Source organism: Epinephelus fuscoguttatus, linkage group LG19, assembly GCF_011397635.1.
Source record: "Epinephelus fuscoguttatus linkage group LG19, E.fuscoguttatus.final_Chr_v1".
Lineage (NCBI taxonomy): Eukaryota > Metazoa > Chordata > Actinopteri > Perciformes > Serranidae > Epinephelus > Epinephelus fuscoguttatus.
Genome location: NC_064770.1, coordinates 36,620,692 through 36,648,226, shown reverse-complemented (window position 1 = coordinate 36,648,226; position 27,535 = coordinate 36,620,692). Strand labels below are relative to the sequence as shown.

At 42.7% G+C, this 27,535-nt stretch overlaps 4 protein-coding genes across 7 annotated transcripts in view; 3 read left to right on the top strand and 1 right to left on the bottom strand.

Moving 5' to 3' along the window:
- Nucleotides 1-2,658, top strand: part of LOC125879065 (phosphoinositide 3-kinase regulatory subunit 5-like) — a 135,779-nt gene extending 133,121 nt beyond the window's left edge. For all 4 annotated transcript variants that reach the window (XM_049560673.1, XM_049560671.1, XM_049560672.1 and 1 more), the window contains 2 exons: nucleotides 93-211; nucleotides 1,402-2,658. In XM_049560673.1, the coding sequence (XP_049416630.1) occupies nucleotides 93-211; nucleotides 1,402-1,549 (267 nt within the window). In that variant the 3' untranslated portion in view covers nucleotides 1,550-2,658. The remainder of the gene's footprint in view (nucleotides 1-92; nucleotides 212-1,401) is intronic.
- kri1 (KRI1 homolog) overlaps nucleotides 1-27,535 on the bottom strand; it is a 602,835-nt gene that overhangs the window by 276,345 nt on the left and 298,955 nt on the right. The window lies entirely within an intron of this gene.
- On the top strand, nucleotides 2,737-17,948 carry pik3r6b (phosphoinositide-3-kinase, regulatory subunit 6b). The gene is made up of 18 exons (XM_049560685.1): nucleotides 2,737-2,967; nucleotides 3,090-3,182; nucleotides 4,025-4,137; nucleotides 4,317-4,385; nucleotides 4,543-4,678; nucleotides 4,759-4,828; nucleotides 4,926-5,109; nucleotides 7,409-7,553; nucleotides 7,646-7,738; nucleotides 7,831-8,179; nucleotides 8,632-8,911; nucleotides 11,185-11,295; nucleotides 12,917-13,022; nucleotides 13,140-13,213; nucleotides 13,290-13,380; nucleotides 13,464-13,516; nucleotides 13,611-13,711; nucleotides 17,460-17,948. The coding sequence occupies exons 1-18, from the start codon at nucleotides 2,952-2,954 to the stop codon at nucleotides 17,602-17,604; spliced, it is 2,229 nt and encodes a 742-aa protein (XP_049416642.1). The 5' UTR covers nucleotides 2,737-2,951; the 3' UTR covers nucleotides 17,605-17,948.
- On the top strand, nucleotides 19,205-27,305 carry mfsd6l (major facilitator superfamily domain containing 6-like). Its single transcript, XM_049560727.1, has 2 exons — nucleotides 19,205-19,344; nucleotides 22,717-27,305. Exon 2 carries the CDS (start codon nucleotides 22,775-22,777, stop codon nucleotides 24,578-24,580), a length of 1,806 nt encoding a protein of 601 aa, XP_049416684.1. The 5' UTR covers nucleotides 19,205-19,344; nucleotides 22,717-22,774; the 3' UTR covers nucleotides 24,581-27,305.

Below are 27,535 nucleotides of genomic sequence, written 5' to 3'. Positions count from 1 at the left end.
TAAACATTGATAAACATAATCTCATACACACACCCCTCTCTTTAAAAATCCCCCTCCTCACATTTCCTCTCCCTCCACGTGCTCTCTGGCAGCACATCTCCATATCAAAGGTAAAGGTGGACAAGGTGGAGGTGAACGGAGGAATAGACGGGACGACGTTTGCCGTGTGTCTGGATCAGGATGAGAAGAAGTTCATCCAAAGTGTCACCAGGTACAACAGAGCCTCATCACTGACTGTCATATCACTAAACCTTTACTTAAAGGAATACTTCATAGACATCTGAAACGTAACGGGGGACCCAGCTGACACCTTTTTGTATAAAGTCACAAGCCAGTATCGAGCATTTCATAGCCTCACCATATTTTTTTTTTCAGCCCCTCCCCCAATTAAAAAAAAGTCCATATAAGTCGTCTGACCGAAGTTTTGTTACCTAAATCTAACTACACAGTTTTGGTGCGTAACTGCGACTGTTTCACAATATTGCCATGTTTGGTAAAACATGGCTAGTTACGTAGGTCAGGTTTAGTAAAGTTACATAGATTAGGTTTAGCAATGTAAAGTCACGTAGGTTAGGTTTAGGAATGTAAAGTTGCGAAGCTTAAATTTGGGAATGTAATGTCACATAGGGTAGGTTTAGGCAAGCAAAGTTACCTAGGTTAGATTTAGACAGGTAACGTGACGTAGATTAGGTTTAGTAAAGTTACGTAGATTAGGTTTAGGAATGTAAAGTCACGTAGGTTAGGTTAAAGAATGTAAAGTTACCTAGGTTAGGTTTAGGAATGTAAAGTTACGTGGCTTGAGTTTGGGAATGTAATGTCACGTAGGGTAGGTTTAGACAAGCAAAGTTACCTAGGTTAGATTTAGACAGGTAACGTTACGTAGATTAGGTTTAGGAAAGTAAAGTTACGTAGGTTGAGTTTAGAAGAGTAAAGCTAATAAGCTTAGATTCAGACAAGTTATGTAGGGCAAGTTTAGTTAAGTTATGTGTACGTTGAGTTTAGAAAAATAAACATTGTAGAGATGTACCTCAAAATAACTCAGAGTTCACTCGGTTTCACACGGGACACGAACTCCAGTCTCCTGGGGAAAGTCCTGTGTTTGTTTGACCATCCATCACCCCAACCAGCCATCTTACACGGTCTATCAGTCTTAATACAACTTCCTTCTTCACATTCATCAGTGAATTGGTCACATGATCCCAGCCTTTCTGATTAGGTGGAATTTACACAAATTAAAGGCTCATGATTACGTGGGTTTTATACGAATTTTGGTGCATAACTTTTCGTAGGTATATGTGCAAACAGTTTGTGACAACAGCTTATGTGTGTTTTTTGGGCAGAGGATGGTGGATGCATTTCTCAGCCTCACATGTAGTGATGGTGTATCTTGTGTGTCTGCAGGTGTGAGGTGTCTCTGTGCTGTAAACCAGGAAGCAGTTCAGACTGGATGTCCTACAAACCCTCACCTGGACAGGTCCAGCCTCTGCACCCGTCCTACTGCTCTCTGCTCTGCCTCCCCATCACCTCGTTCTCTGCCTCCTGCCCCTGACACACTTGTTACTGCAGCTTATCTAAGTCCCCAGGGTCCAATGTGCCCCAATTCAATTTTCTGTCACACATTAACCCTACTGTTGTGATCGGGTCCAATCTGACCTGTTTTAATTTAAATATTTCACAAATATTATCCAGTTAACCCTGAACGTGGCAGATGATAGTAAATTGTTGGAGCTCTCTGACTGCAGCCTGACCCCTGACCTGTTTTCTAATCTTAACCTGTTTGGATATTGCAGTAGTCAGTGGTGTTGTGGAGGGTATACGCAGGTATATGGAGTATGTCCACCTCTTTCTCTGGTGGTTTAGAGTATACAAAAAGCCATGGGAATATATAGGAGAGTATACCCACTTCCTCCTTGGTAACCTACCAATTACAATCATACAACTGTGCAACAACATTAGTTCCTGATTCAGACCAAAGCAAGACAACTCTAGGTCTGAAAGAAGCCTTAGACCTGCGCCAGTGCAGTTTCACAACTCTCAGGGTCATGATTATGGTCCCCTAACCTAACCCTTATCATATTAAGCAGGGTTGGGGAACATCTGGGCTGTACACAGCTGGGTAATATAGGACCCTGGGAACATGGGAATGACCCCCTTTTACTACACTGATTGAATCCATTGAGGTGATACTGTTTAACCAAAGCAACACTGGATGCAGAATACAGCTACTGGATAGACTGGTGAAAATGAAATCAGACAAAGAAAAAAGAGTGACCTTTACTGGTCCGCTTATATTTCAGGTTTGTCATGTCGCTGATGTCAAGGTGTGTCACTTTGTAATTTGAAGGAGTTTGACTGGATTGTTTCCCAACTTTCTATGTTTTTTTTTTCTTATCAGATCTTTAAAGAGACAGTTTAATTTTGGAAAGAAGAAACATTAATGCCAAAGCTCTGTCTGTAGAGACGTGTTTATGTTAATTATCTGCTGTCAGTAGCATAAAACTGATTACTTGATTTACTACTGTGTACGTTCTCCCTTTTTAAAAAAAAAAAAGTGTACTAAAATAAGCTATTTATTTTGAAGTGATAGCGATAAAAACATGTTTTTTTATATATATTTTCAAAACAAATTGTCTCATTATGTTTTTATATGTCACTCAACTGTAATAAAATCATACTTGAGTCAGTTCTGTGTTTTCTTTGTTCTCACAGTTTAGACAGTGACGGCCTCTCCTGAACTTCCTCCTATGACTCACTCACTTGCACAACAAACACCACCTGTCATTATCACATTATTTCACTCTAAGGTAGCAGCAGCAGCGGCGGCAAAGAGCATTTATAAGAAGAGACGATGCAATGGTGAGCGCTGGATCTGTGCAGACAGTGTGTACAGTGAACTCTGATCGGGAGCACACGTTCCTGAAGTTATCCTGAGACTCTGAAGAGCAGAAAAGATGGTTGATCTCACAGGTAAGTGCTTTTATTTCCTCTTTAACTGTTTGAAATCACCCAATACACACACTTTTTTGCTGATTAAAACTTGCAGTAGCGCAATGTGGACTGACTGTGCTTATTGTGATCTTAATGTGTAGCTGATGTGGTGCTCTCGCCTGTGGAGACCAGCCTGTACAACAACGTCCAGGCTCTTCTCAAAGAGATGAGGAGCCAGAGTTCTTCACAGAAAGGTAACTACAGCTGAGGCTCTTAGAGGGTCAGTGTGCTACATTCAGAACATTATTATAGCAGCAAATGTGAAGATGTGGCTGCACCAGAGAAAAAGTCACACTCTGTGTGTTGTGATCAAAGTTTCTAGCTTTGCGCATTTAGTCCTTCCCAGGCAAGCTCAGGAACGACGCTCTTGGAGATTAGAGTATAGGACCTTCACATAACCTGGACGAAGTTAATACAGATTTTAAAACGCTTGAAGATCCACTCATTACTGAAAGTATATGTCATATAAAAACTAAAGTGATGATCAAAGTTGTCACAGTGAAATTTAAGGTGTGCTGATGGATTCACGTCATCAACTCATGCATTGAGTAACATCACAAGTTAACGTTCCACCTTAAAAGTCGCCGGCAGTCGGCCCAGTGAATGAAGTTATTTTTTCTCAGACTCCAGCTGCTGTGAGAGGCAGCAAAACATCCTTTCATTTTATAGTTACAGTTTACTAATAAAACTCTCCACAGTATGAACAGTGGTTACATGAGCCTCAAAACCAGACACAACTCAGCCCTGAGCAGAGTGACCGTCCTCTACTGACCAATCAGACTGCAGTGTTCACAGCTCCACCTTTTAGTACCAGATCTGTGTGCTAGGTACCCCAACAGAGGGGGGACCAAACATGGGGACGGTACAGAACGGTTCCACTGGTACCATCCACAACTTTTCACTGTGGAAACGGGAAAGAAAGTGACATCCAATGTTAATCTCAAAAAGTGAATTATCAACAGTGGACTACATGCCCCAACATAAACAGCTAAGTGAATATAGTCAAATAAAGACGCAAACTGCTGTCTGTCTGCAGGAGTGCACAGATGGAGCCTTCAGAAGAAGCTGGAGGACGATCCGTCCTGCAGCGTCTCACTGATCAGAGTTCTGGTCAAAGAGCTGGACAAGAAGCTGAAGAGAGTCAGCAAGGTTCGTTCCCTCAACTCTGCTTTCAGACTTTAAAGTCAAATTTAAAGTTCCATGTAGATTTCCAAACACTTGTTTCTGTCTTTAAAGACAAAGATTTTTATTTATTTAATTTTTTTTTAGTTGTTGAAAAAGAATGTTAAAGCTCATCAGTGTAACTCTTTGTTTGTTGACTGAAACAGATTCACAAACCACAATCCTACACGCATGTCATTCCGATGCTTCACACTCTCTACTATGCAGTTATTCAGGTAAGACACACCTGCGTGACTGCAGCTGATACTATCATAGTGTTCAGAAGAAGTCCGTAACAACCGTTTACACTTTTAAACACATGCAGGTGGAAAGACAAAAACAGTTTGCGGTCTTCGGTCTTCAGGTTTTGTTACGTCTGTATTACCTTTCCAGTCAGGTGTGATGATTCCCAGCAGCCTCTACCAGACAGTGTACGAGTGTTTGATGAAGCTGCTGATATTACCATCGCCTTACTCTGCTGTGGCCCTGCGCACGCTGAGGAGCATCAAGATGGAAATGAACACACCAGGTGTCTATCAATGCACACGTCTGTACAGTATGATGCTGTAAAAGAAACACTATCTAACAAACTGATCCCTCCTTCAACAGGCTCCTTGTATCAGAAGAGAGTCACTGCAGAGCAGAACCTGAACAACGATCATTTCACCTGGCAGGAAAAGTGGGTATAGCCTCTGAGTGACAATCAGCTTGTATTAAAATGCTTCAGAGTTTAAAACACTTAATAAGGTACTTTATTAACTGCTGATTTCCTCCAGGGTGTTTGTGCTCGCTGACCCAGCTGTGTTTTCGGCTCCACTGGAGGCAGCAGTGAGAAAACACTTGGAGGCGTCAAACTTTCTCAGGGACACGACAACCATGGAGATCAGTGTGGTGCTGCGTGTGCTGCAGGCCGGGCTGGGGACGAGCTGCCACAGCTCCAGACTGGCTCAGGCTCTGGAGGTACGTCTGTTAAGATTAGGGTGGCAACTGAGTGAGATTTTCACAGGACCATACCATCTCGGAAAATATTACTGTTTAGGGTGACCATATTTTGATTTCCAAAAAAGAGGACACTTGGCCATGACATAGCCTACTTAAATGATACTCGCAGTTTACTCAAAGATGCCTTATCATTTTAATATATTTAAAATTTATATATATGGATAGAAAATTCAGTTATATTACAAAATAATATCTCTCAAAGACAGAAATTCAGATAGGCCCCAATAGGGGACACATACACACACTAGAGTGTGGCTACCAGATCCGAGCCTGACGGTAGCCGACGGGTCGGGCCGGGTTCGGTCAAAAATGTATAGATTGTATTCGGGCTCGGGTCGGATTCGGTCAGCTTTCAGTGAAAATGTAGTGTAAAAATAAATAAAATCCTATTGTCTGTCCTGTTTATTGCTTGGGCACTGTTATTTACATGACAACACCTGAACACAACACACACACACAGTTTGTTTCTACCTCTCCCCTCGCTGGAAGCCTCGGACCTCCCGCTCCCGTCTCAAACAAGGAGGTCTTCCTCTCCGCTGAGCACCCACGGTGCACGCCCGGCCTGTTAAATAGCCTGTAACCATAACAACTGTGTGACGCAAACTCAGTGCTTTAGTAATTAAATAATGTCGGGCTCGGTTCGGTTTCGGACATAACAAAACAGAATGATTGTCGGGTTCGGACAGAAATATGCGGCTCGTGCCGCACTCTAACACACACACACAAGGAAAACCGGACATTACATTCAATTTATAAACACCCCCGGACGCCCCGGACAGGATGTGAAAAGTGGACATGTCCGGGCAAAAGAGGACGTTTGGTCAGCCTATTACTGTTTGTGGTATCACCTTATACAGTATTATCTAATATTATCAGGGACAACAGGGACCCTTAAAGGAAGACAGAAGGGTTTTTTGGGTTGAACAAACGTGTGAAAGTTTATGAAGTTTTGTGTAAAAAGTCTGATAGGCATTCATGGAGGAAGGAGATGGGCATGTGCAGATGAGATTTTTCGTCCAGTTGCATTTTTTTTTTCAATACCACAAATGAGCAAATATACACAGTTTGATACCAATTTTCATACTATGGTTTTCGCAGTTTACAGATGCAGCCCTAATGAAGCTGTCTTGGACAAGTAACATTTTTAGACACGGAAGCGTTGTTGGTCTTTGGGTGGTCATGCCAGTCAGTCAACTGGTTGATCAGTTAACACTTTGGTCAGGTCTAAAATATCTCAACAACTGTTGGACAAACTGCCGTTAAACTTTAGTACGTCAGCCCAGGAAAACGTCATCCCTGCAGCATTTTATTAGCAAACACTAGCATGCTAAACTAAGATGATGAACATATAACTGCTGTACATTAGCGTGTTAGTACTGTCACTGTGAGCACATTGCCATGCTAGTGTTAGCATTTAGCTCAAAGCACTGACTCTTAGGGTGCGTTCACACCTGCCTCACTCAAGTTCATTTGCCCCCTCAGTGCGGTTCGTTTGGGCAGGTGTGAGCACAGCAATCACACTCAGGTGTGCACCAAAACAACCAGACCGAGACCTTCTTGAAGAGGTGGTCTCAGTCTGGTTCCAAAGGAACTCTGGTGCGGTTGGTTTGTGGTGAGAAGGTGTTCTGACCTGGATGTGAAGCAACTGCAGTCACATGACACATTGTTTGGGTTAAACATGAGCATGTTACAGTCCTGGAGGATTATTAATGTGCACCTCCTCCTGTACTGCCTTAATATGCACATTCAGCACATCCAATGCATCAAAACATTGTTTTCTAGTTGGAGCCACGCCTCGTTTTCAAACTGTATGCTTTGACTAAAATGAACAATGACAGCAATATAGTCCACGATGAGCAGCGCTAAAATCAACCTGCGTAGTTGTCCCTCCATTGTGACCTTAGAAAGTGTCACATTTATCTTGCAAGTGTACTCTTCTTCAACGTTTGCTTTACTTCCTGGATTTTTCCCACATGGAAATTCTGACCAATCAAGAGCAGCTTTCTCACACAAGGCATTTGATCTGGTCCTCTTGTAAATGCTGCCGTGAGAACACCAACCAACTCTAGGCAATTATACAACTTTGGAACAACATGAGTCCCTGATTCAGACCAAAGGAGACGACTCTAGGGCTGAAAGCACCTTTGGTCATGCTGATAAATGCTTGCATGGGGCAAGTTTATACCTCACTTTACTATATCAATAAGTTGTCAGTATTTGTTGTTGTATATCAGACTGTGTGTCTTGTGTGTTTCAGGCTTTAGAGAAACATACAGTAGAGAAATATTTCCAGGAAGTGGTCTCAGCTGTGGAGAAGAGTATGAAGCACGGTGCAGGTGGTCGTACAATCTATCTGAACAAACTAAGAAACATATACGGAGACATCCTGACTGCCTCTAAAGGTGTGTGTACTGCACTCTGCTGCTGTAGCACAGATTGGTATTAGCAGAGACTGTGACAGGACCGCCACGTCATCTTTATCTTGTTGTCTTAGGAAGAACAACGCTGGATCATGGTTCTGTGTGCAGCAATGCAATGCCCTATCCAGAGATCAACTTCCTGTTATGGAGTGATGAGGATGATCTATGTGAGTCAACCAGACAAACCACCACTGCCACTGCTTTATAATTCTGTCAAGGTGCTGCAGTAAAAATGTACACTGATGTATCTGTCCAAAAGGGGACCTGCTGGCAGACTTCGCCCAGTGCTTCCACTCTGACTCAGCCAGTGTTGATGAAGATGAGAAGGGCAAAAGAGACAGCGGGATAGAGAGAGATATAAAGGAGAGCGACCCCGACGACACACTGCGGTCTTTGGCCACAAAGCCCGGGTCAGTAATCAAACGGAGAAATGCCTTTAAGTCCATGAAGCCAGCAGATAGACTGAGCCTTATGCAGGAGAAGATAGATGTGTTTCCTGGAAGCTCTGCTGTCGTAAAAGAAGACAGGAGGCGTCACACGGCACGTGTGGTGGTGATGGGCGATGACCGTGTGCTGGGACGACTCGCCAGGACTTATCACTCAATTCGGTGAGCAGCTGGTTTGTTGTGAATATCTTCTTCCAGATAGTGTTACAGCAAAGTGGTGTATGATCCTCAGCCTTTTTCTGCATTTGCATTGTGTGTATGTAAATGTGAGCAAGTGCACTTAACTCTCCTTTAAAGAAACCGTATGTAAAGCCTCCTGCAGACTGTACGATTTAAGCAGTCTCATAACTTTAGTGCAAACTACACTGTGCTACATGGAACTAATAACCCTGGGTAAGACATCAAGTTTGATGTATGCAGACTAACATGGAGGACTCCTTGGACAAGGGCCCGCTCTCTATGTAAAAATAAACAGCCCATTCTGAGGTAACAAAAACAAAATGATTTTTATTTCCAGGTGATTATAAACTAAAGAAAACATATGTTTTATATTATATTCACTGTCTGAATCTTACACACTGGACCTTTAATGTTCTCCATGTATTTCCCAACAGAGAACGAGAGTCAAAACGCCTTCTCCTGACGAGGAAACTGAAGCTACAGTTGTACTACGTCCCGTTCTCTAATGTGGAGTCGTTGCTCAGTTTACCTGTGAGTCACGCTGAGTCGCTCAAAGCGACACAGACAGACTGGTATTTTGTTGAAGACTCACAGGACAGCCCGTGTCAGAATGGATGCAGATTGTCTCTGGCCTCCACGCTGGGAAGAGTGGATCCATGGTACAACAGCAACATCAACAGTCTGGGAGCTACAATCTCCAAACTGGCTGAAATGGTAACCATTGAGTCCACAGACATCCATCTGTGAGGCTTCATTTGGCACAACGGTGTTTTGAGCTAATGCTAAATAGCATGCTAACATGCTCACAACAACAATGCTAGCATGTTGGAGGTACAATGTTTACTATGTTCACCATCTAAGTTTAGTGCTTTAGCATGCTAACATTTGCTAGCATTAGCGCTTAAGGTTTGTTCGGGCCTTAGACTGTGTATAGTAATTTGACATAGCCACCGTGACGTCACTGATTGGTTTGTAGACCTTCATTCTGAAGTCTCAAGTTTGGCAATTTGGCCGTCACCATTTTGGATTTTTAGATTCAGAAGTGACCATATTTGGACGAGAGGGTGGGGCTAACCCAAAGATTAGCTGCTAGCCTGGTTAGTACAATGCATTTAGAGCTATGGGTAACTGGGGTCCATGTCATTGGTTCGACATCCCATTAGTCCGACTGTCCGCGGTGCTGAACAGCTTGCGGCGGGCGTATGGTGCATCGCAGCCGGCTCTGGGTCAGCTGGGAAAGGCTTGAGGCGGAGCGGGCTCACGGCTTATGTGTTTGTCACTTTCTTTTTCATTTTAACCCACACCATGATCTTTTCCTGACCCTAACCAAGTGGTTTTTGTGCCTAAACCTAACCAGACCTTAACCACAGGGCATCATGATGATTTCAGAACGGACTTCGGAACAATGAGTTTAATATGGTCGGAACAATGGGATGTCGGACCAATGGGCAGTTCCCGGGTAACTGTGACACTAATGCTCATGCTAATTTTCTCCAGCGAAAAACAGGCTGAAAACCATTAAAACAAAATGCACTTTCCTAAAAAAACTGAACATCCAACTCCTTAGAGGTCTTTTCGTACAACCAAATTCTGAACAAGAGTTTTTTTGGCAACCAAAACCTTAAAAATTATGAACTGAAAACTGAAATTGCGACAGCTACAGCTACACCTATACTATACGCCACACCCTTTTTTAATGGAAAACTTTAAACCTTAATCACATTTAAACCAGTGAGTTATATAAAATGTACAATTGTCATGAACGGGGAAATTAGCCAAAAGGACCAAAACCATTTCTTGTACCAGGGTGTGAACATGTTTATTTCTGGTGTAAAGTTGGGCATTTTAACACCGGAGGTCTACGGGGACTGACTCACTCTTAGAGCATCAAGTGGCCATCAGAGCAACTGCAGTTTTTGCACTTCTGCTTTGGCTCATTTTTCACTTTGGTTTCACTTTTCCGTTTGATTCAGACCAAACACGAGGCAAATTTTTTATCATGTTACTCGCATGATTAGTGCCACCAGGGTGCCAGCTGTGCTAAAGGTTGTGCTAGCTAACAAGGGAAGGCAGTTAACGCTAACATAAGTGCTACCTTGGTTCATAGAAAAGTATTAGCAATATCTGGAATTAAGTATTTTCAGAACATACCATGTATTCCTATGACTTCGCTCACTTTTCTCCGACCCCTCTCTGTGCTCGTTCTGTCTCTGTACAGTACTGACTTTGAATCGTAGCGCTGCGGGTGCCCACACATGGTGATAATACCTTTGTCCTCCATACTGACGGGCCTGCTTGACACACCATCGCACCTCTTCCTAACATATAGCAAGCGGGTGAACATCAGATTGTTTCACTGTTTCCCAATGTACATGTCCTAACCTGCTCTGTGTGTCGATGAACGAGCTGAGAAACATGTGGCTTGTTTGAAAAATAGCTCATGCTGGCTCGATTTTGTTGTCGTCCCTCGTCGTATGTCTAGACACTTTTTCACACTGCATCTTCCAGAGAGAGCTCACTTGTTTTATGTTAAAAAGAGGTGTCACATGGACGCACATTCATGTCTGTGTGCGTCTTTACAATGACTTTGATGTATCCACACTGTGCAAAAATAGTTTGCTTTGTGTTTGGTCAGAGTACACCTTATGGTGCAGCCCCACGATACAAGACCAGAAATTCACTCCCATTCATTGTGCATGAGAAGCGTCTGATTTGCTGCACAGAGCATGCTGTAATACCTGCCATGCGGAACAAACTGACGGTTCCACCAGAGGACGTGACGATTGGAAAAATTCAAACGGTGCTTACATCAAGACAGCCAGTCAAGCGGTAGCCACAAACAACCTGCGAGGCTAGACTGGCAATTATTGTGAATATGTTGTGTATCGTGGGGCTGCACCATAAACAAGTAGAGCTTCAAATACAGCAGCAGCAGGGAGTGTGTTCATCTGAAACCTTCCTCATTGTGTGATGTCTCTCTACTGCAGCACTCTGATCACAGCGAGCCACCAGAGCAAAGCCTCCCTCTGCTGGACACTCTGTGTTACTACCTCCGCTGTGGGATGCAGCCCGTTAACCTGCCGCTCTATTCTGTGAAGGTACAGTGAGTGATATTCAAATTTACACGCATGCAAATGTGGAAGACAGAGCAAGGTTGGGTTTTCATATGTCAACAGGAGCACAGGAACATTATCACATGAGAAGAAGAACATTTTGTCAAAGACATATTAGAGTGTTTATAAATTTATATTGTGGTGTGCTGCTGTTTTACATAAGGCTGCTCTGATCAATGATTCTTTATATTAACAGCTGATTACATGGCTGTGTGTTCAGTAAAAATGATCACTTGCAATGTTGAACCACAGAGAATTATCACCCAGCTTCTCTTAATTGTACGAAGGTTTTTACCCTCTATCAGCTCATTAATTTACCCTGCTCTCATCACCTTCATTTCCAGCTGCAGCAGGCTGCTGTTTTCAGCCAGTAAGCTCTGATAAATTCACTGCACACTGTTTATACTATATTTGTCCTGCACTGAACAGCAGACAGAAAAAGTCAGTGACAAACTGGTGAAAAAAGTTGAGCAGTGAGCTGCTAAAGATACAGATATTTTTCTTTGGTGGAGACACAAACCAGAGCTAAGGACCCTGACACACAAAGCTGACACTTGGCCGTCGGCCATTTTTGTGGTGTTCCCCACAACGTTGGCACAAGTCAGCCCTTGTTGTTCCAGCTGATTCAGCATATTGAATCTGCATTGGAGCCGGCGGAGCTCATCAGTGAATGACATCACTCTGATTGGCGGCTCTACTCAGTGCACAAGAAGAGAAACAGAAGTGAGGAAAGTAAACAAACAGCTAAAGTCAAGAGGGAGTGAGAACAAAACAAACTTGTTATACAAGGTCATATCATTTTCTGGCCATTGCGCTCTTTAACAGAAAGTTTGTAACTGTTTGTGTTATTGTTCGCTAGTTAAAAGGGGGCAGCTGTAGCTCGGGAGGTAGAGCAGGTCATCCCTCAATCAGAACATCAGCAATTCGATCCCACACTTGTTCCACTGGTGTGTGAGGGTGTTACAGCTGTGTAGCCGCCGTGTGAATGTGACTCGTAGCGTAAAAAGCACTTTGAATTTTCAGCACACTAGAAAGGCGTCGTCCAAGTCCAAATATAATTTCTTCTTTTGACATCAGCTTGTGTTGTCACTATGCTACATGGCTAACTAGCATCTTGAACCCGTCCTGTTGGTGGTCTGTTTTCTCTTTTTGAATGAGGAATACAAACTACTGCCACCTGCTGGTATGGAGAGTTACCCCAGCAGGAGCAGAATGTACGTGCTGGTTGGATGTTGACGCTAGTCTTTGTGCTGGGTTCAAGTGCAACTTTTAGGCCGGGACAGGGGCACTTGTTCTTTGATGTCAGTTGTGTGTGTGTGGGTCTAAGCAGGGGAGGAAAATGAAACCAGCTGATGTTAGTGTTGCTCTGTTGCAAAAGACTTTACACCAACCTTAAAAGGTGATACACACACAGTATGTAAATGTCTTCCCTTAACGAGTTCCACTGCCCCCTGGTGGCCAAACAAGACAAACTGATGCAGCTTTAAGTAAAGAAACAAAATACCTTTTCTGTTACTGGTTGAAACACTTGTGTTGAAACAAATGTGTCAGTGGTTTCTTGCTGCTCGTGTACTTCCTGATTTGACTGACTCCAGTCTGTGTTTAGATGACGCGCTCCAGCTGTGGCGTGAGTTCGGTGGTGGAGGACGTGTTTGTGTCTCACCTGGACGCAGACATCCCTGAGTTCAGACACCTGAAAGAGAAGTTCACAAGTAGGTTTTCTGAGTTTCCTTCTGTGTGTGTGTGTGTGTGTGTGTGTGTGTGTGTGTGTGTGTGTGTATACTGCTATGACATTACAGTCAGATAAAGTGAGGTGTTGTCTTTGACAGAGGAGCCCTCTGCACGCCGAAAGAAGTCGACAGTGGAACTCTTTGGCGCAGTCATGTCAGTCAGTTATTCAAAGGTACCGTCGTTATTATTAATGTTTATAATATTAGCATCAGCAGCAGGATGTGAGCTGACGATTATTTCATCAACAGATGTCTTTGAGCAAAAGAAAAGTCAAAATGGGAGAGGCGCCCATGACATGTGGCGTGATGATTACATCAGAGCCAGCAGCTTTAACATCAGGTGAACTTTTTGTTTTTATATTTAGCTGACAGATTTATGTCAGTTTGAAAAATGTGATGAATAATCTTTGTCACTTTGTGTAGGCGAGGATCACCTCACTGTCAGGTTTGACAGTCTGAACCCAGGATACAACACAGTAAGAAGATATTTAGATGATTAAAAGTACTTTTATTTAAAGTAATATTGTAACTGAAGCTTAAATGCAGGTTGTTCATCTTTCTAAACTTTAGACGATCCAAACCCAGAACATCAGCATCAGGACGATGGAGCATCGAATGCTCTACGTGTGTCTGGACAAGGACTCCCGCAGGACCTACACTGATGTTCACAGGTCATTTCAGTTTCACATTTTCAGTCCACTCTATATATATACAGTACAGGCCAAAAGTTTGGACACACCTTCTCATTCAATGCGTTTTCTTTATTTTCATGACTATTTACATTGTAGATTCTCACTGAAGGCATCAAAACTATGAATGAACACATGTGGAGTTATGTACTTAACAAAAAAAGGTGAAATAACTGAAAACATGTTTTATATTCTAGTTTCTTCAAAATAGCCACCCTTTGCTCTGATTACTGCTTTGCACACTCTTGGCATTCTCTCCATGAGCTTCAAGAGGTAGTCACCTGAAATGGTTTCCACTTCACAGGTGTGCCTTATCAGGGTTAATTAGTGGAATTTCTTGCTTTATCAATGGGGTTGGGACCATCAGTTGTGCTGTGCAGAAGTCAGGTTAATACACAGCCGACAGCCCTATTGGACAACTGTTAAAATTCATATTATGGCAAGAACCAATCAGCTAACTAAAGAAAAACGAGTGGCCATCATTACTTTAAGAAATGAAGGTCAGTCAGTCCGGAAAATTGCAAAAACTTTAAATGTGTCCCCAAGTGGAGTCGCAAAAACCATCAAGCGCTACAACGAAACTGGCACACATGAGGACCGACCCAGGAAAGGAAGACCAAGAGTCACCTCTGCTTCTGAGGATAAGTTCATCCGAGTCACCAGCCTCAGAAATCGCAAGTTAACAGCAGCTCAGATCAGAGAGCAGATGAATGCCACACAGAGTTCTAGCAGCAGACCCATCTCTAGAACAACTGTTAAGAGGAGACTGCGCGAATCAGGCCTTCATGGTCAAATAGCTGCTAGGAAACCACTGCTAAGGAGAGGCAACAAGCAGAAGAGATTTGTTTGGGCCAAACACAAGGAATGGACATTAGACCAGTGGAAATCTGTACTTTGGTCTGATGAGTCCAAATTTGAGATCTTTGGTTCCAACTGCCGTGTCTTTGTGAGACGCAGAAAAGGTGAACGGATGGATTCCACATGCCTGGTTCCCACTGTGAAGCATGGAGGAGGAGGTGTGATGGTGTGGGGGTGTTTTGCTGGTGACACTGTTGGGGATTTATTCAAAATTGAAGGCACACTGAACCAGCATGGCTACCACAGCATCCTGCAGCGACATGCCATCCCATCCGGTTTGCGTTTAGTTGGACCATCATTTATTTTTCAACAGGACAATGACCCCAAACACACCTCCAGGCTGTGTAAGGGCTATTTGACCAAGAAGGAGAGTGATGGAGTGCTGCGGCAGATGACCTGGCCTCCACAGTCACCGGACCTGAACCCAATGGAGATGGTTTGGGGTGAGCTGGACCGCAGAGTGAAGGCAAAGGGGCCAACAAGTGCTAAACACCTCTGGGAACTCCTTCAAGACTGTTGGAAAACCATTTCAGGTGACTACCTCTTGAAGCTCATGGAGAGAATGCCAAGAGTGTGCAAAGCAGTAATCAGAGCAAAGGGTGGCTATTTTGAAGAAACTAGAATATAAAACATGTTTTCAGTTATTTCACCTTTTTTTGTTAAGTACATAACTCCACATGTGTTCATTCATAGTTTTGATGCCTTCAGTGAGAATCTACAATGTAAATAGTCATGAAAATAAAGAAAAGCATTGAATGAGAAGGTGTGTCCAAACTTTTGGCCTGTACTGTATATATATATATATATATAATTGATTTTAATTTTCAGAATGCAAAGGAAACAGTAAAACAAAACAGGACAACAGAAAGAAAAACAAACAAACAAACAAACAAGCATGACAGCACCTGAATCACAAATCATAGCAAAATGGCAACATCGACAATATACATCACAGAACAAGCACAGCACAAAAGGAAAATTTACTCCATTCCTGTGTTAGGTCACAAGTTTTCAAGGAAAAGGGGGTTGATGAGAACGTACATTCTTAAAATAAAAAAAAAGAAGGGAATAACTATCAATCTGAATTCATTCTGAAAGTTAATCCACCCCTCTGTAGTAAGTCTGAAATTTCATATGGCAGATGCTCTAAAACTGGTTGCCAGATTTTAAAAAATAATGTATTGTTCCCCCCTAAGGTAGCAGAGAGGCTTTCCATTGGTAAGACCTTATAAATTTCTCTGTACCACTGCGTTACTGTTGGGGGTTTGTCTTTAATCCACTGGGACAAAATACATCGTCTAGCTAGTAACAGGAGTTTTGTTATAAGAGTGTACTGAGAGGGGTTGAGATCGAGACCTTCTAGAGAGAATCCCAACAGAAACAATGCAGGTTCCCTTTTAATGTCCAAGATTGTACAAAGCTCTTTTTTAATATTTTTCCAAAAATGTGCAATAAATGGGCATTTCCATATTAAGTGAAAATAAGTTCCCAACTCTTTCTTACATTTTTTACACATGGGAGATATATTGGAGTTGCATTTATTGAGAAACTGGGGTGTACGTTGGAGCCTGTGAAATATTCGGTATTGGCTCTCATTTAACTGATTACATAAGAATATTTTACTTGACAATGAAAATATCTTTGACCACTCCTCCTGGCTAGATTGGATTCCTAGGTCCTTCTCCCATGTACTAATAATTTTATCAGTGTTATATTTGTCCAAGGACTGTAGCTTCTGATACAAAATGGAAATAAACTTTTTTGTAATATTTGGAATGAGAAGAAGGTCATCAAGAGTGCTCCTAACGTGCTTATCGTCAGGAAACTGATCTGTAAATATGCAAAAAAAAAGGATGTGAAGGATATTCCATATTTAATCTGAAGTTGCTGAAAAGACGTAATTGTTTGCTTCAAACAGGTCTCCGATTGTTTTAATACCTTTTGTAAACCACTCTTCAAAAACCCCTTTCCCTTGTACAGGTAAAAAGAAATTATTGTTAATTATTGGTTGAAGAATGGATGATGAAAAGTTTTGATGATCAGTCATTTTAGAGATATCATACCATGTTTTTAATGTATTGCTTACAATTACATTTTTCAAGATAGCTTAATAAGGAATGGGGGGTGGCAACACCGGGAGTCAATATGGGATTTTTTTGGTTTCTAAAAAGTTATGTATCCAATTGTAAATTGTTTGAGCATGGCAAGCCACTTATAATAAAGAAGACCTGGTAGGGCTATCCCCCCTCTGTTTATAGGAAGTTGCAATGTTTTAATTTTCACTCTGGCTTCCCTCCCATGCCATAAATATCTGGAAATTGACTTTTCTATGTCCTGAATTTCGTTTTTTGTAATATGGAGAGGGAGCATTTGCAAGTCCACTTTAAAGGAACACAAAACATGATCATTTGTGTATCTGTTACTCCCCTGTCATTTACAAACTTGCATTTCTCCAGCATTAACGGATGCTGCTGCTGCGGTGTGGGTGTCTTTGCTGATTAGCAAACATCCTGGCACTGACTATTTACTGGGATTTACTAGCCCGTCTCTCATGCGGCATTTGAAGATAATCACAGGCCCAGCTGTTCTCTGCTTTGTGTCTGACACTAACATTTTTGTCACGTCTCGTCTCATCAACGAAAATGAAACCTGATTTCATCCTAGATTTTATTATCAAGATCTATTTTTAGCTCGTCATCATCTTGTTTTTGTCATGTTGATGAAACATTTTCGTCATAGTTTTTCTTCAATTAAATTATCACTGCTTGCGGTCCATTCAGAACAGACCCACGACCCACTTTGGGACCGCAAACCACCAGTTGGGAACCACAACTTGAAGGTGTGATTTAATGTGACGTAACGCTCTTTACAGGATTGAGATTTCTCCGTGCTTGGATCCAGGCTGCAGCATCCGGTCCAGGTTCAGTGTCAGTCAGGAGCGAGAGCCGCTGATCAGCAAGTATCTGGACAAAGTGCTGTCGCTGCCCATCAACACCTTCACTGGAGTGACGGCCTGAGAGACGTGAGCCGTCCACGCCATGTGTACAGATGATGCTGCATCAACACCAGATGATGTGTCACAAACCAGTGTGTATAAATGTTATAAATGACACAGAGGGTTAAAATAAAGTATTAACAACATTTTTTCTATTATATATAACAATATGCTTTTGTTATTAAAATACTTTAACATGGTAACTATTTTTAATATAAGAACAACACACATGCCTAACTGCTGTATGAATTTGCTGAGCTGGTCAGAGACACATTTACCATCACAAGTTCTCTGTTTGCAGCGAGGGAACAAATGAATATGTAACATGACCTCATGTGTGTTGAATTTGGAAATTTTGTTAATAAACTGACCTTAAACTGAATTAGTTTCTACTGCTGTGAAAGAATTATTCAGTCAATCAATCTTTATTTGTATAACATCTTCATTTAAAATATCTAATAACAGTAATAGGTGTGGAAAAACAAGACAGATTAAACAGACAAAGATGAATAAAAATGATGACGATAAAATACAATAACAGATTTTAAGGCTATAATGATAATATAAAGTTAGATAAAAGATCAAATAAATAATAAAATAAAAATTACAATAAAATAGAATAATAGATTGAAAAGTTTTAATAATAATGATTGTTAAATTAAAGCTCTAGATAAAATAGATAAAAAATAAGAAAAGAATAAAATGATGACAATAAAATACAAAAATAATAAAATGGTTAAATGAAAGCTAGACTAAAAAGAAGATACAATAGATTGAAAACAAAAATGAATAAAATTGATAACAGTAAAATACAATACATTTAAAAGCTATAATGATAAAAAAGATAATAAAATAATTAGATAAAAGCCAGACTGAACAAGACACAATAGAAATAAAATACAAAACAAAAAAGAATTTTAATGATAACAATAAAATACAATAGATTTAACAGCTATAATAATAATCAAAAATGATATGAAATGAAACATGATATTAATATAAAATATATAATAAAATAGAAAAATGTTAGACTAAAAAGTAGATACAATAGATTAAAAATACAAATAAATAAAAATGATAATAAAATACAATAAAATAGATTTAAAAGTTCTGATGATAATAATAATAATACAAAGTAATAAATATAATAAAAGCTGTAATAAAAGTCAGATAAAATAGATTAAAACAAAAAGAAAGAAATAATCTCAACATGGATAAAAAAAGTAATATTAATAAATAAAATAAATAGATAAAATAAAGGGAAATTTTAAAACATAAATACAATACAAAAGTGAATAAAATACTGTCAATAATGTCTATTAGCTGTTTTTATTTGAAAGCCTGGCTGAATATTTTTCTCTTTTATGTGCATGCTTTTTTCTCTCACGCCTGAAACAGCAGCACATTACAAGTATCTGTAACTGACCAGTGTTCAGTTTATATAACATTATTTCATCAGATTAAGGATCAATAGTTGAACTTTATTGATCAACTTGTTGACACTGTTTGGGTGGAGTGATGCGGTGTGTGGTGCACAGAGGCATCCACACCGACAGAGGGCGCTGCAGTCCTCGGTAACACCCCTCCAGGTGAGCTGTCAGTCACCGCAGAGTGAGTTCACCTTTCAGACGGTAACAGGTGTAACAGGTGTCATCTTCACTAAACTCTAAACTCACCAAGCTGTGGATGTAACGCGGGAGCTCAGCTTTAAAATGACCGGGACAGGAGTTTAAGAAGCTCGTGGGGGCCGGAAGTGAAAAAGGTAAATGTTTAACGTCACTTTTTATTTCCTTATCTCGCTACTTTTACTGTGACGTGGACTGAAACACGTCTATAGCCTGTTATCGTGCAGGAACAGGTGCATCCAGCTGCACAGGTGAAACTGACCGACAGCTGGGCCTGGTTTTATCTCAGTGTGTCTGAAAAAGAAATGTAAAGTAGATTTATTAGTCAGGACGTGAGCACTAAACACGTTAGACATGTGCACTCGATTTATGTATTTACTTATTAATTTATTTTACCACCGTAACAGCTGTATGCTCATGTGTAAACCACCTACAGGTTATGAAACATTAATACTAGTAGAATAAAATGAATTTATCCTTGAAATTAAGGTAAGACACTCCAGGTGAAACCGTTTGTTTCATGCGCTTTGCATCCACAACACGTCTTCTGTCAGACTAGTAAGAAGAAAGCCTCCAAAAACACACATTTGGTTTATTTTAATTAATATTTCTCTTCTGTAAATGTGTGTGAAACATCCGTATTTAATAAGACAATGCCTCATTTGTATATTTAAACATTAGGAAGGAACTTTGGGTATATATTCAAAACCAGCTCCCTTTACATGCTGCAAAAACATACATGCGTTCAATATTTTTTCCCACATATTTCATGCTGCATCACAAGCTGGGAAAACAGCACTGCAAATACACTCAATGCACTGAACAAAAAGCACCATGTTCTCTCGACTGTCACATCGTTCAGAGACGTCATCACCTCTGACAGCTCTGTGTGTGTCTTTCTGATGTTAGTCCAGTGTACAGAGTGATTAATGATCAGCCGCTCCACCTTTAAAGAGTTCATGCAGCTGTGTTCAGACAATGGGAGGACATGTAGGCGGAGACTGTGTAGTGCAGCTCAGTAGATCAGTCTCTGTTGGAGCTCAGTATCAAGTGAGATCAGATGATGTCGTGGCTAAAATCAACCGATCATGTTCCCATCACACATGAGCTCAAACACTTGATCTAACATTATGAAATTTTGTTATTACTTTATGTTTTTGGTTGTATTGTTGTTGCTGTTGTTATTGTTGTGATGACTTGATGTTGTGTTATGAATATGTTCTATTTTGTAGTGGGACTACAGATGGAAATTAGCTTATAGCTAACTCTGCCGCAGCCAAGTAGCTGTGCACTGTCCCTGCTGAATAAGTAAAATAAAATAAAATGAAATAAAAACATGGCATTTCAGAAAACTAGCCTTCAAGAAATAATCGATTTAACCCACTGTAACCTGAGGAACCTGGCTCGATATCTTCTAAAAACACGGGAAGAAGGTAATGAGCAACATAAGAAGAAATGACCCCCCAAGAATTGCAAGAAATTAGAAGAAAGAGAAAATTGCATTTTAAAAAAAGCGTTAGCTCAGAGGGCTAACTTGTCTTGTTTACTATATCACATTAACATCACTGTCACCCTGAACGTCCCGCTGAACGCTGTTCAAAAAAACTGGAAGTTCAGTAAAGTGTTGATCATAGTAGAGTTGATGATTAGTCACTCGAAAGAAAATGATTAAATTGATTAAAGGGAAATTTTGGTTTATTTCAACCTGTCTCCTATCGTCCTAAATTTGTTTCAAGTGACTAGTGACATAAAAATAATAGTTAGCATGTTAGCTGTTAGCCTAGATACAGCCGGGGCGCATAGTAGCATCAGACCTGTTAAAACGTAAGTGAACGGGCAACCTTCAAGTGCAAAGTTAGTCCACTAAACAAGCTTTTTTTCCACAAAGACGCCTCATATCGTTAGGATAAATGTCAGAGAACATATAGAAAACGACATGTAAACGTGTTGTCTTACCTTACCGGTGTGCTGCCATGTTTATTTACCATCTAGCTCTGCTTTCCAAAGCACGGCCGAAATATCGCGAGAACAAGCAGCGATCTCATACCGTGCCTGAAATCTCGTGAGAACAAGCAGCAACAGCTGGAAGGCAGAACCGGACAGTAGCCTGAAAAGTTCATTCATTTATTTTATGAAAGATTTATAGAATAATGGCTGACTTTTTGCCAGACTTCAACTTTGTGGAGGAGGAATTTGATTTTGCAGAGTTTGATGGCCCTTATTTATTTGAGCCAGAATACACTGACGAAGAGCTGTGAAATTGAAGAACGGAGGAGGAGAGAGAGAGAGGTGCAACAGGTAGAGGACGAGAGGAGGAATGGCTGCTGCAAGGCTGCGTAGCTCTGGAGATTGGTGGTGTACCTGTGAATGCTGTGCCCCAGTGCCCACAGAAGAGGAATGCCTCTGTTGCAAGGAATGGGACCGGTTGCAGCTTTATTTTCAAGGTCTGGATGTGACCGAGGACGAGACACCTCCACCTGGAGTAGTATCCAGCTGGGCTTTATCTAGAGCTCGCGAGATATATTTTGGCCGCGCTTTGGAAAGCAGAGCTAAATGGTAAACAAACATGGCAGCACAGCGGTAAGGTAAGACAACACGTTTACATGTCATTTTCTATATGTTCTCTGACATTTATCCTAACGATATGAGGCGTCTTTGTGGAAAAAAAGCTTGTTTAGTGGACTAACTTTGCACTTGAAGGTTGCCCGTTCACTTACGTTTTAACAGGTCTGACGCTACTATGCGCCCCGGCTGTATCTAGGCTAACGGCTAACATGCTAACTATTATTTTTATGTCACTAGTCACTTGAAACAAATTTAGGACGATAGGAGACAGGTTGAAATAAACCGAAATTTCCCTTTAATTGTTTCAGGCATTTTTCAAGCAAAAATGTCAAATAGTGGGGCCCTGGTGGCCTAGTGGGTAGAGCAGGCGTCCCACAGACCAAGGCGGCCTCAGGCTCAATTCCAGCCTGCAGTGTCCGTGCTCCTGATGAACCAAAACAAGAAATGGGTATTTGGTAGCTGCTGTGTCTCATCATATAAAGGCCAGCCACACACACACACACACACAGAGCGGCTCCTTCCTGTTACACACACACAACTCTGTTGTCACCCGGCCGTCACACACTCACACACAATCTCACCATCATCACAGGCAGCCTTTGAGTAACAGCACGACTCTGCTGATTTAATCTACACCGGTTATGGTTAAGTTTTCCTCTGTCGGCTCACTCCGACCTCTGTTTGTAGACAATATCCAAGTCAGCTGAGCTGGTTAGAGAACTTGGTTGGACAGCTCATGACTCTTACTGCTTCCTTTTTCCTCCAAGCCCCGCCCCCTCCGAGTAAGGATACGGATACAGATCATTTACTTGGTTGAACAGATACAGATAATGGTGTACGCACTCATTACTAACATACGTATTGAACAGCCAAATCTGAGTCACGTACAGACCAAAGTCCCTGCTCCTGTTCTGCTGTCTAATATTTCTGTCTGTGTCTCCCAGTTTAAACCCGCAGACGCTCCATGTGAATCCTCTCAGCAGAGACCGTGAGCCATCAGTCATGAAGAGGAACAAGCAGATCGACGTCAGGCGAGCCCTCGCTCTGGCCGGCACCTTCAACTTCCTGTGCTCCTGCGCCGCAGCCTGCCTGCTCCCCTTCCTCACCCTGTACTTCAGACAGCTGGGTCTGACTCCCGCCATGACGGGCATCATCATTGGCACCAAGCACCTCATATCGCTGGTGTGGAGCCCCGCGGCGAGCCTCCTCGCCAAACACTACAACAAGAGGCGCGTGGTGATAAACTGTTGTCTCGTGTGTTCGGCAGCAGCAGCTCTGGTTCTGCTGTTTTTCCCGTCCACTGAGGTGCACATCAGCACCTGTAACATGTCTGATCTGAGCAGCGGTCCTACACAGAGTCTGGGTGGTGACCTCATCATGAGCAGCATTGCACCGGCCGTGTCTTCAAGAAGTCACTCTGAAATCAACACAGCTCCTGTTTCCCACTCTGCCGTCACTCCTCCTGCTCAGACACTCCCTCATACTAAAGCTGCTCCTGTTATGACGAGCAGAACTGGACTTAAAACTCATCCTCAGCTGACACAGGAGAACGTATCAGCAGTGACGGTCAGCGACGGCGCCGGAGAATCAAAGATCAGCAGCTCCGTCACACACCACGCCTCCAGCTCTACAGCAGCTCTGCTGAGGAATAAGAGGTCCAAAGAACAGGAAGGAGGAAAGAAGGTGGAGGAAGAGGAGAGCAGTTTTGATTTTCTGGGCAGCCTGAAGGCGATGGACCCTCAACACCAGCTCTTCTTCTTGGTGCTCATCACCGTGTCTGTGTGGGAGGTTGCGTCAGCCCCTCTGGAGTGGACGGCAGACGACGGCCTGTACGAATATCTGGACTTTGCAGACGCTTCAGATCGCTACAGCAGCACCGGGCTGTGGAGTTTACTCGGAGCGGCGTGTGGGGTCGGAGGAACAGGTTTGCTGGTGAGCCAGTTACACTGTCTGATAGCTGGTCAGACGACGAGGAGCGCTGTGCATTTCTACAGCTACGCCGGTGTGTCAGCTCTGGCCCTGCCTGCGGCCGCCTGCCTCCCTCTCTACCTCAACAAGAAGCGAGACAGAGCCAACGGGCTCCTCAAGGCCATGCAGCTGGTGCGAGGCTCCCCCCGCGCTCTGCTCTGCGCAGTCACCACCCTGCTGGTCGGGGTAACGAACTCGGCCGTGGAGAACTTCCTCCTGTGGCAGATGCAGGATCAGGGGAGCAGTGAGCTGCACATGGGGCTGACTCTCGCCCTCGCTCTGCTCTCACAGGCCGCCTTCCCTCTGCTGGCTACTCGAGTCTCCAAGCTCCTCAGCCCGGGCAGGGTGCTCGCTGTGGGGGCTGCGACTCTCGGGCTGCAGTGCCTCTACTACTCCTTCCTGTGGGGACCGTGGGCGGCGCTACCTGCTCAGGTGTTCAGCTGTTTCAGCAGCGGAGCCCTCTGGTGGGCCGTGAGGCTGCAGTGTGAGGACGTGGCCACGCCGGGGGCTGAGAGGAGCGTGAGGAGGGTCTACAGCTCACTGTCTCTACACCTGGGCAGCGGGCTGGGGAGCTTCGCCGGAGGGTTTGTGGCGCAGAGGTTTGGGCTGACGTGGCTGTTCAGAGGAGCGGCGGTGGGTGTGATGATGTGGTGTGTGTGTCTGCCTCTGCTCCAGTGGAAAGCTCCTCGCCAACGCAGGATTAACTACTCTCGCCTTTTGGCGGCCGATGCAAGTGAAGCCAGTGACTCTGAGTCTGAACAGGACAGAGACTGGCTGGAGAAAGCGATGGAGGACGACAGAAGCAACAACAACAACTATGGAAGGAGGATAAACCGCTGAACTCTGGTGTGAAGGACGCTTCAAAGACTGCAGCAGACAGAGAGTGTTCCCTTCACAAAATCACATCATAGAGTCATTTCTGTCAGTGTGGAAATCAGAGGGTTTATGCTCTCAGTTACAGACATGTCACTCTTCATCATCAGGTACTGGCGCACCAACCATGAATACGTTACATTTGCACGTTTCACATGAATCATTTCAACGTTTCTTAAGTGATGTAATTTATGAACTGACTTTGTCATGGCAGCTGGAGGAGGTGGTGGATGGCAGCTCACCTTAACATCTACCAAGCTGCAGACCACTGTTTGAGACCATCAAACAACAAAACAAATGTGTTTTAGCGAGTCATTGCTGCAGCTTTTTAGGCACCAGACACGGGGGTTTGTAGCAACCTGTCACTGTTTTTCCAGAGGGCATTGCTACACATCAGGCGGCTGTTTTTACTGAGACATCACTGCGTTTCCTGCTGGGATAGTGGCATGAAAAACAGTTGCTTTCTACAGAAACATTGTTGTGTTTTCCACCAGGATTGTGGCACGAAAAGTGGTTGTTTCTTACCGAGACATCGCTGCATTTCCCGCAAGGACAGTGGCATGAAAAGTGGTTGAAAAAAAATCAACTGCTTTTTGTGCCACAATCTCAGCAGGAAATGCAGCGATGTCTCGGTAAGAAACTAAGACATTGCTGCATTTCCTGCTGGGATAGTGGCACAAAAAGCAGTTCTTTTTTACCGACACATCGCTGTGTGTCCCGTCAGAATATTGGCAACAAAAGCAGTTGTTTTTTACAGAGGCATTGCTGCGTCCCCTGCTGGAATAGTGGCACAAAAAGAAGTTGTTTTTGACGACATCGCTGTATTTCCCACCAGGATAGTGGCATGAACAGCAGCTGCTTTTTACAGAGATATCACTGCAGTTACCACTGGATTAGTGGCATGAAAACCAGTTGCTTATTAAGGAGAAATCACTGCATTTCTCGCAAGGATAGTGGCATGAAAAGCGGTTGTAAAAATCAACTGCTTTTTGTGCCACTATCCTAGCAGGAAATGTCTGGGTAAAAAACAAAGACATCGCTGCATTTCCTGCTGGGATAGTGGCACGAAAAGCAGTTGCTTTCTACAGAATCATTGCTGTGTTTTCCACCAGGATAGTGGCACAAAAAGCAGACATCACTGCAGTTACCACTGGATTAGAGGCATGAAAAGCAGTTGCTTTTTAGTAGAAATCACTGCATTTACTGCTGGAAACGTGGTACAAAAAGGGGTTGTTTTTGACCGAGACATCACTGCTTTTCGCGCCAAGACAGTGGTATAAAAAGTGGTTGTAAAAATTAACTGATTTTCGTGCCACTATCACAGCAGGAAATGCAGTGATGTCTCTGTAAAACACAAAGACATCGCTGCATTTCCTGCTGTGATAGTGGCATGAAAATCAGTTGCTTTTTAGGGATAGATCACTGAATTTTTCGCCGGAATAGTGGCACAAAAAGCAGTTGTTTTTAAATGAGACATTGCTGCATTTCCCACTGAGATGATGGCATGAAAAGCAGTCATTTTCTACGAGATGTTGCTGCATTTCCCGCTGGAACCGTGGCACGGCAAGGGGTCGTTTTTTTACCAAGACATTGCTGCAGAGAAACCAGGTATTCTAATTCAAACATTATCTCTTTCCTAACCACAACTAATTGTTTTTTGTTCCTAAACCTAACCACGTATTAACCTCAGCACTGCTGAAAAGCTTCAGTGTTTCCGCAGCATAATAACGTGCAAATGTTACGTATCCATGGTTTGCAGAAACGTACAGTGCCAACATTATTCTGCTGTTTGGTTGCAGGTAGCTCAGCTCAAAGCAGGATAATTGATTTACTCTGACAGGTTTAATAAAAGCAAAGTGTTGACTTCTAACTCATCACTGCTCATAATTTTCCCATCAGAATGAAATCTTGTGGCGTCTCTTCTGTCTTGCCATTTTCGGGGATTCGTCTCTGGGCCACCTGAGCCTTCACAAATGAACATTAGCATAAGCAATCATTCTTTTATAGAGCAAACAAGGCAGCAGGATTATGGGTGGGCAGAAGACTCGGCACCACCTGGCAGGTTCAGCGGCTCAGGCATCGTGACAACAGAAACACTGAAGCCTCTTTCTGGGAGTGTAAACACAAGACGTGTGCACAAGGTGAGGCCAAACTAAACTGGCTCCTTGTTTGAACACACCCCAACAGTCTGTTTATCTGCTGCTAAGGTCAACGCTGTCGCTCACTGTGTCTGTGCCTTATTTTGTAATGTGTGAACTGATAAAACGATTAAATGAGATGGAAGTTGATCAGTCGTGTGTGTTTAACTGCAGTCAAACTGGGTTGTAAGGTTCTTGTTACGCACGCGTGAGATGATGTGTTTGTTTAACCTGTATTTCAGAGTCACTCTTATCAATGGTTCGTTATTACCTGTTAGATAACACTGCAGAGCGTGGTGCCAAATGTAGATTACATATACTGCAATTTTATGAAATCATGTCACATGAATACAGATAGAAAGGCTGCCTAATATAATTTTCTTCTGTCCAAATGTTTCTGTATGCCTCTACTGTGTTAGAAAGTCTTCAGCCTGTTGCAGATCTGAGTGCTGTGAAGAGTAAACTAATGATACTAAAAGAATCTCCACCTCTGTAGAGCAGAAACATCTGGCAGCATTTGTTCCTCTTGAGTATTTACAGTGAACATTCTTACATTCAGCCAAAATAAATGTTTGCTTTAGTTTCAAATCACGTACGTGGGAGAAATACCTTCAGACTCTTTGCTCACCAGGTTTGACTCTGCATCTCTTAATATTCTTCTGTCATGTAATGATCCAGAGGTGTGGCCAAGTCATTGTTCCAGGTCTTCTTGCAGGACCCTTGAGGGCCCGGCTGCATGAGGCATGAATTCAAGTCGTCCCCAGTATGTCGTTTAACAGCTGAA

Coding starts and splice junctions, on each gene's coding strand:
- pik3r6b (XM_049560685.1), top strand. Junction 7,739..7,830: donor GAGTGATGAGGATGATCTAT/GTGAGTCAACCA, acceptor TCTGTCCAAAAG/GGGACCTGCTGGCAGACTTC. Junction 13,023..13,139: donor CCTGAAAGAGAAGTTCACAA/GTAGGTTTTCTG, acceptor TGTCTTTGACAG/AGGAGCCCTCTGCACGCCGA.
- mfsd6l (XM_049560727.1), top strand. CDS start 22,775: ATGAAGAGGAACAAGCAGATCGACGTCAGGCGAGCCCTCGCTCTGGCC.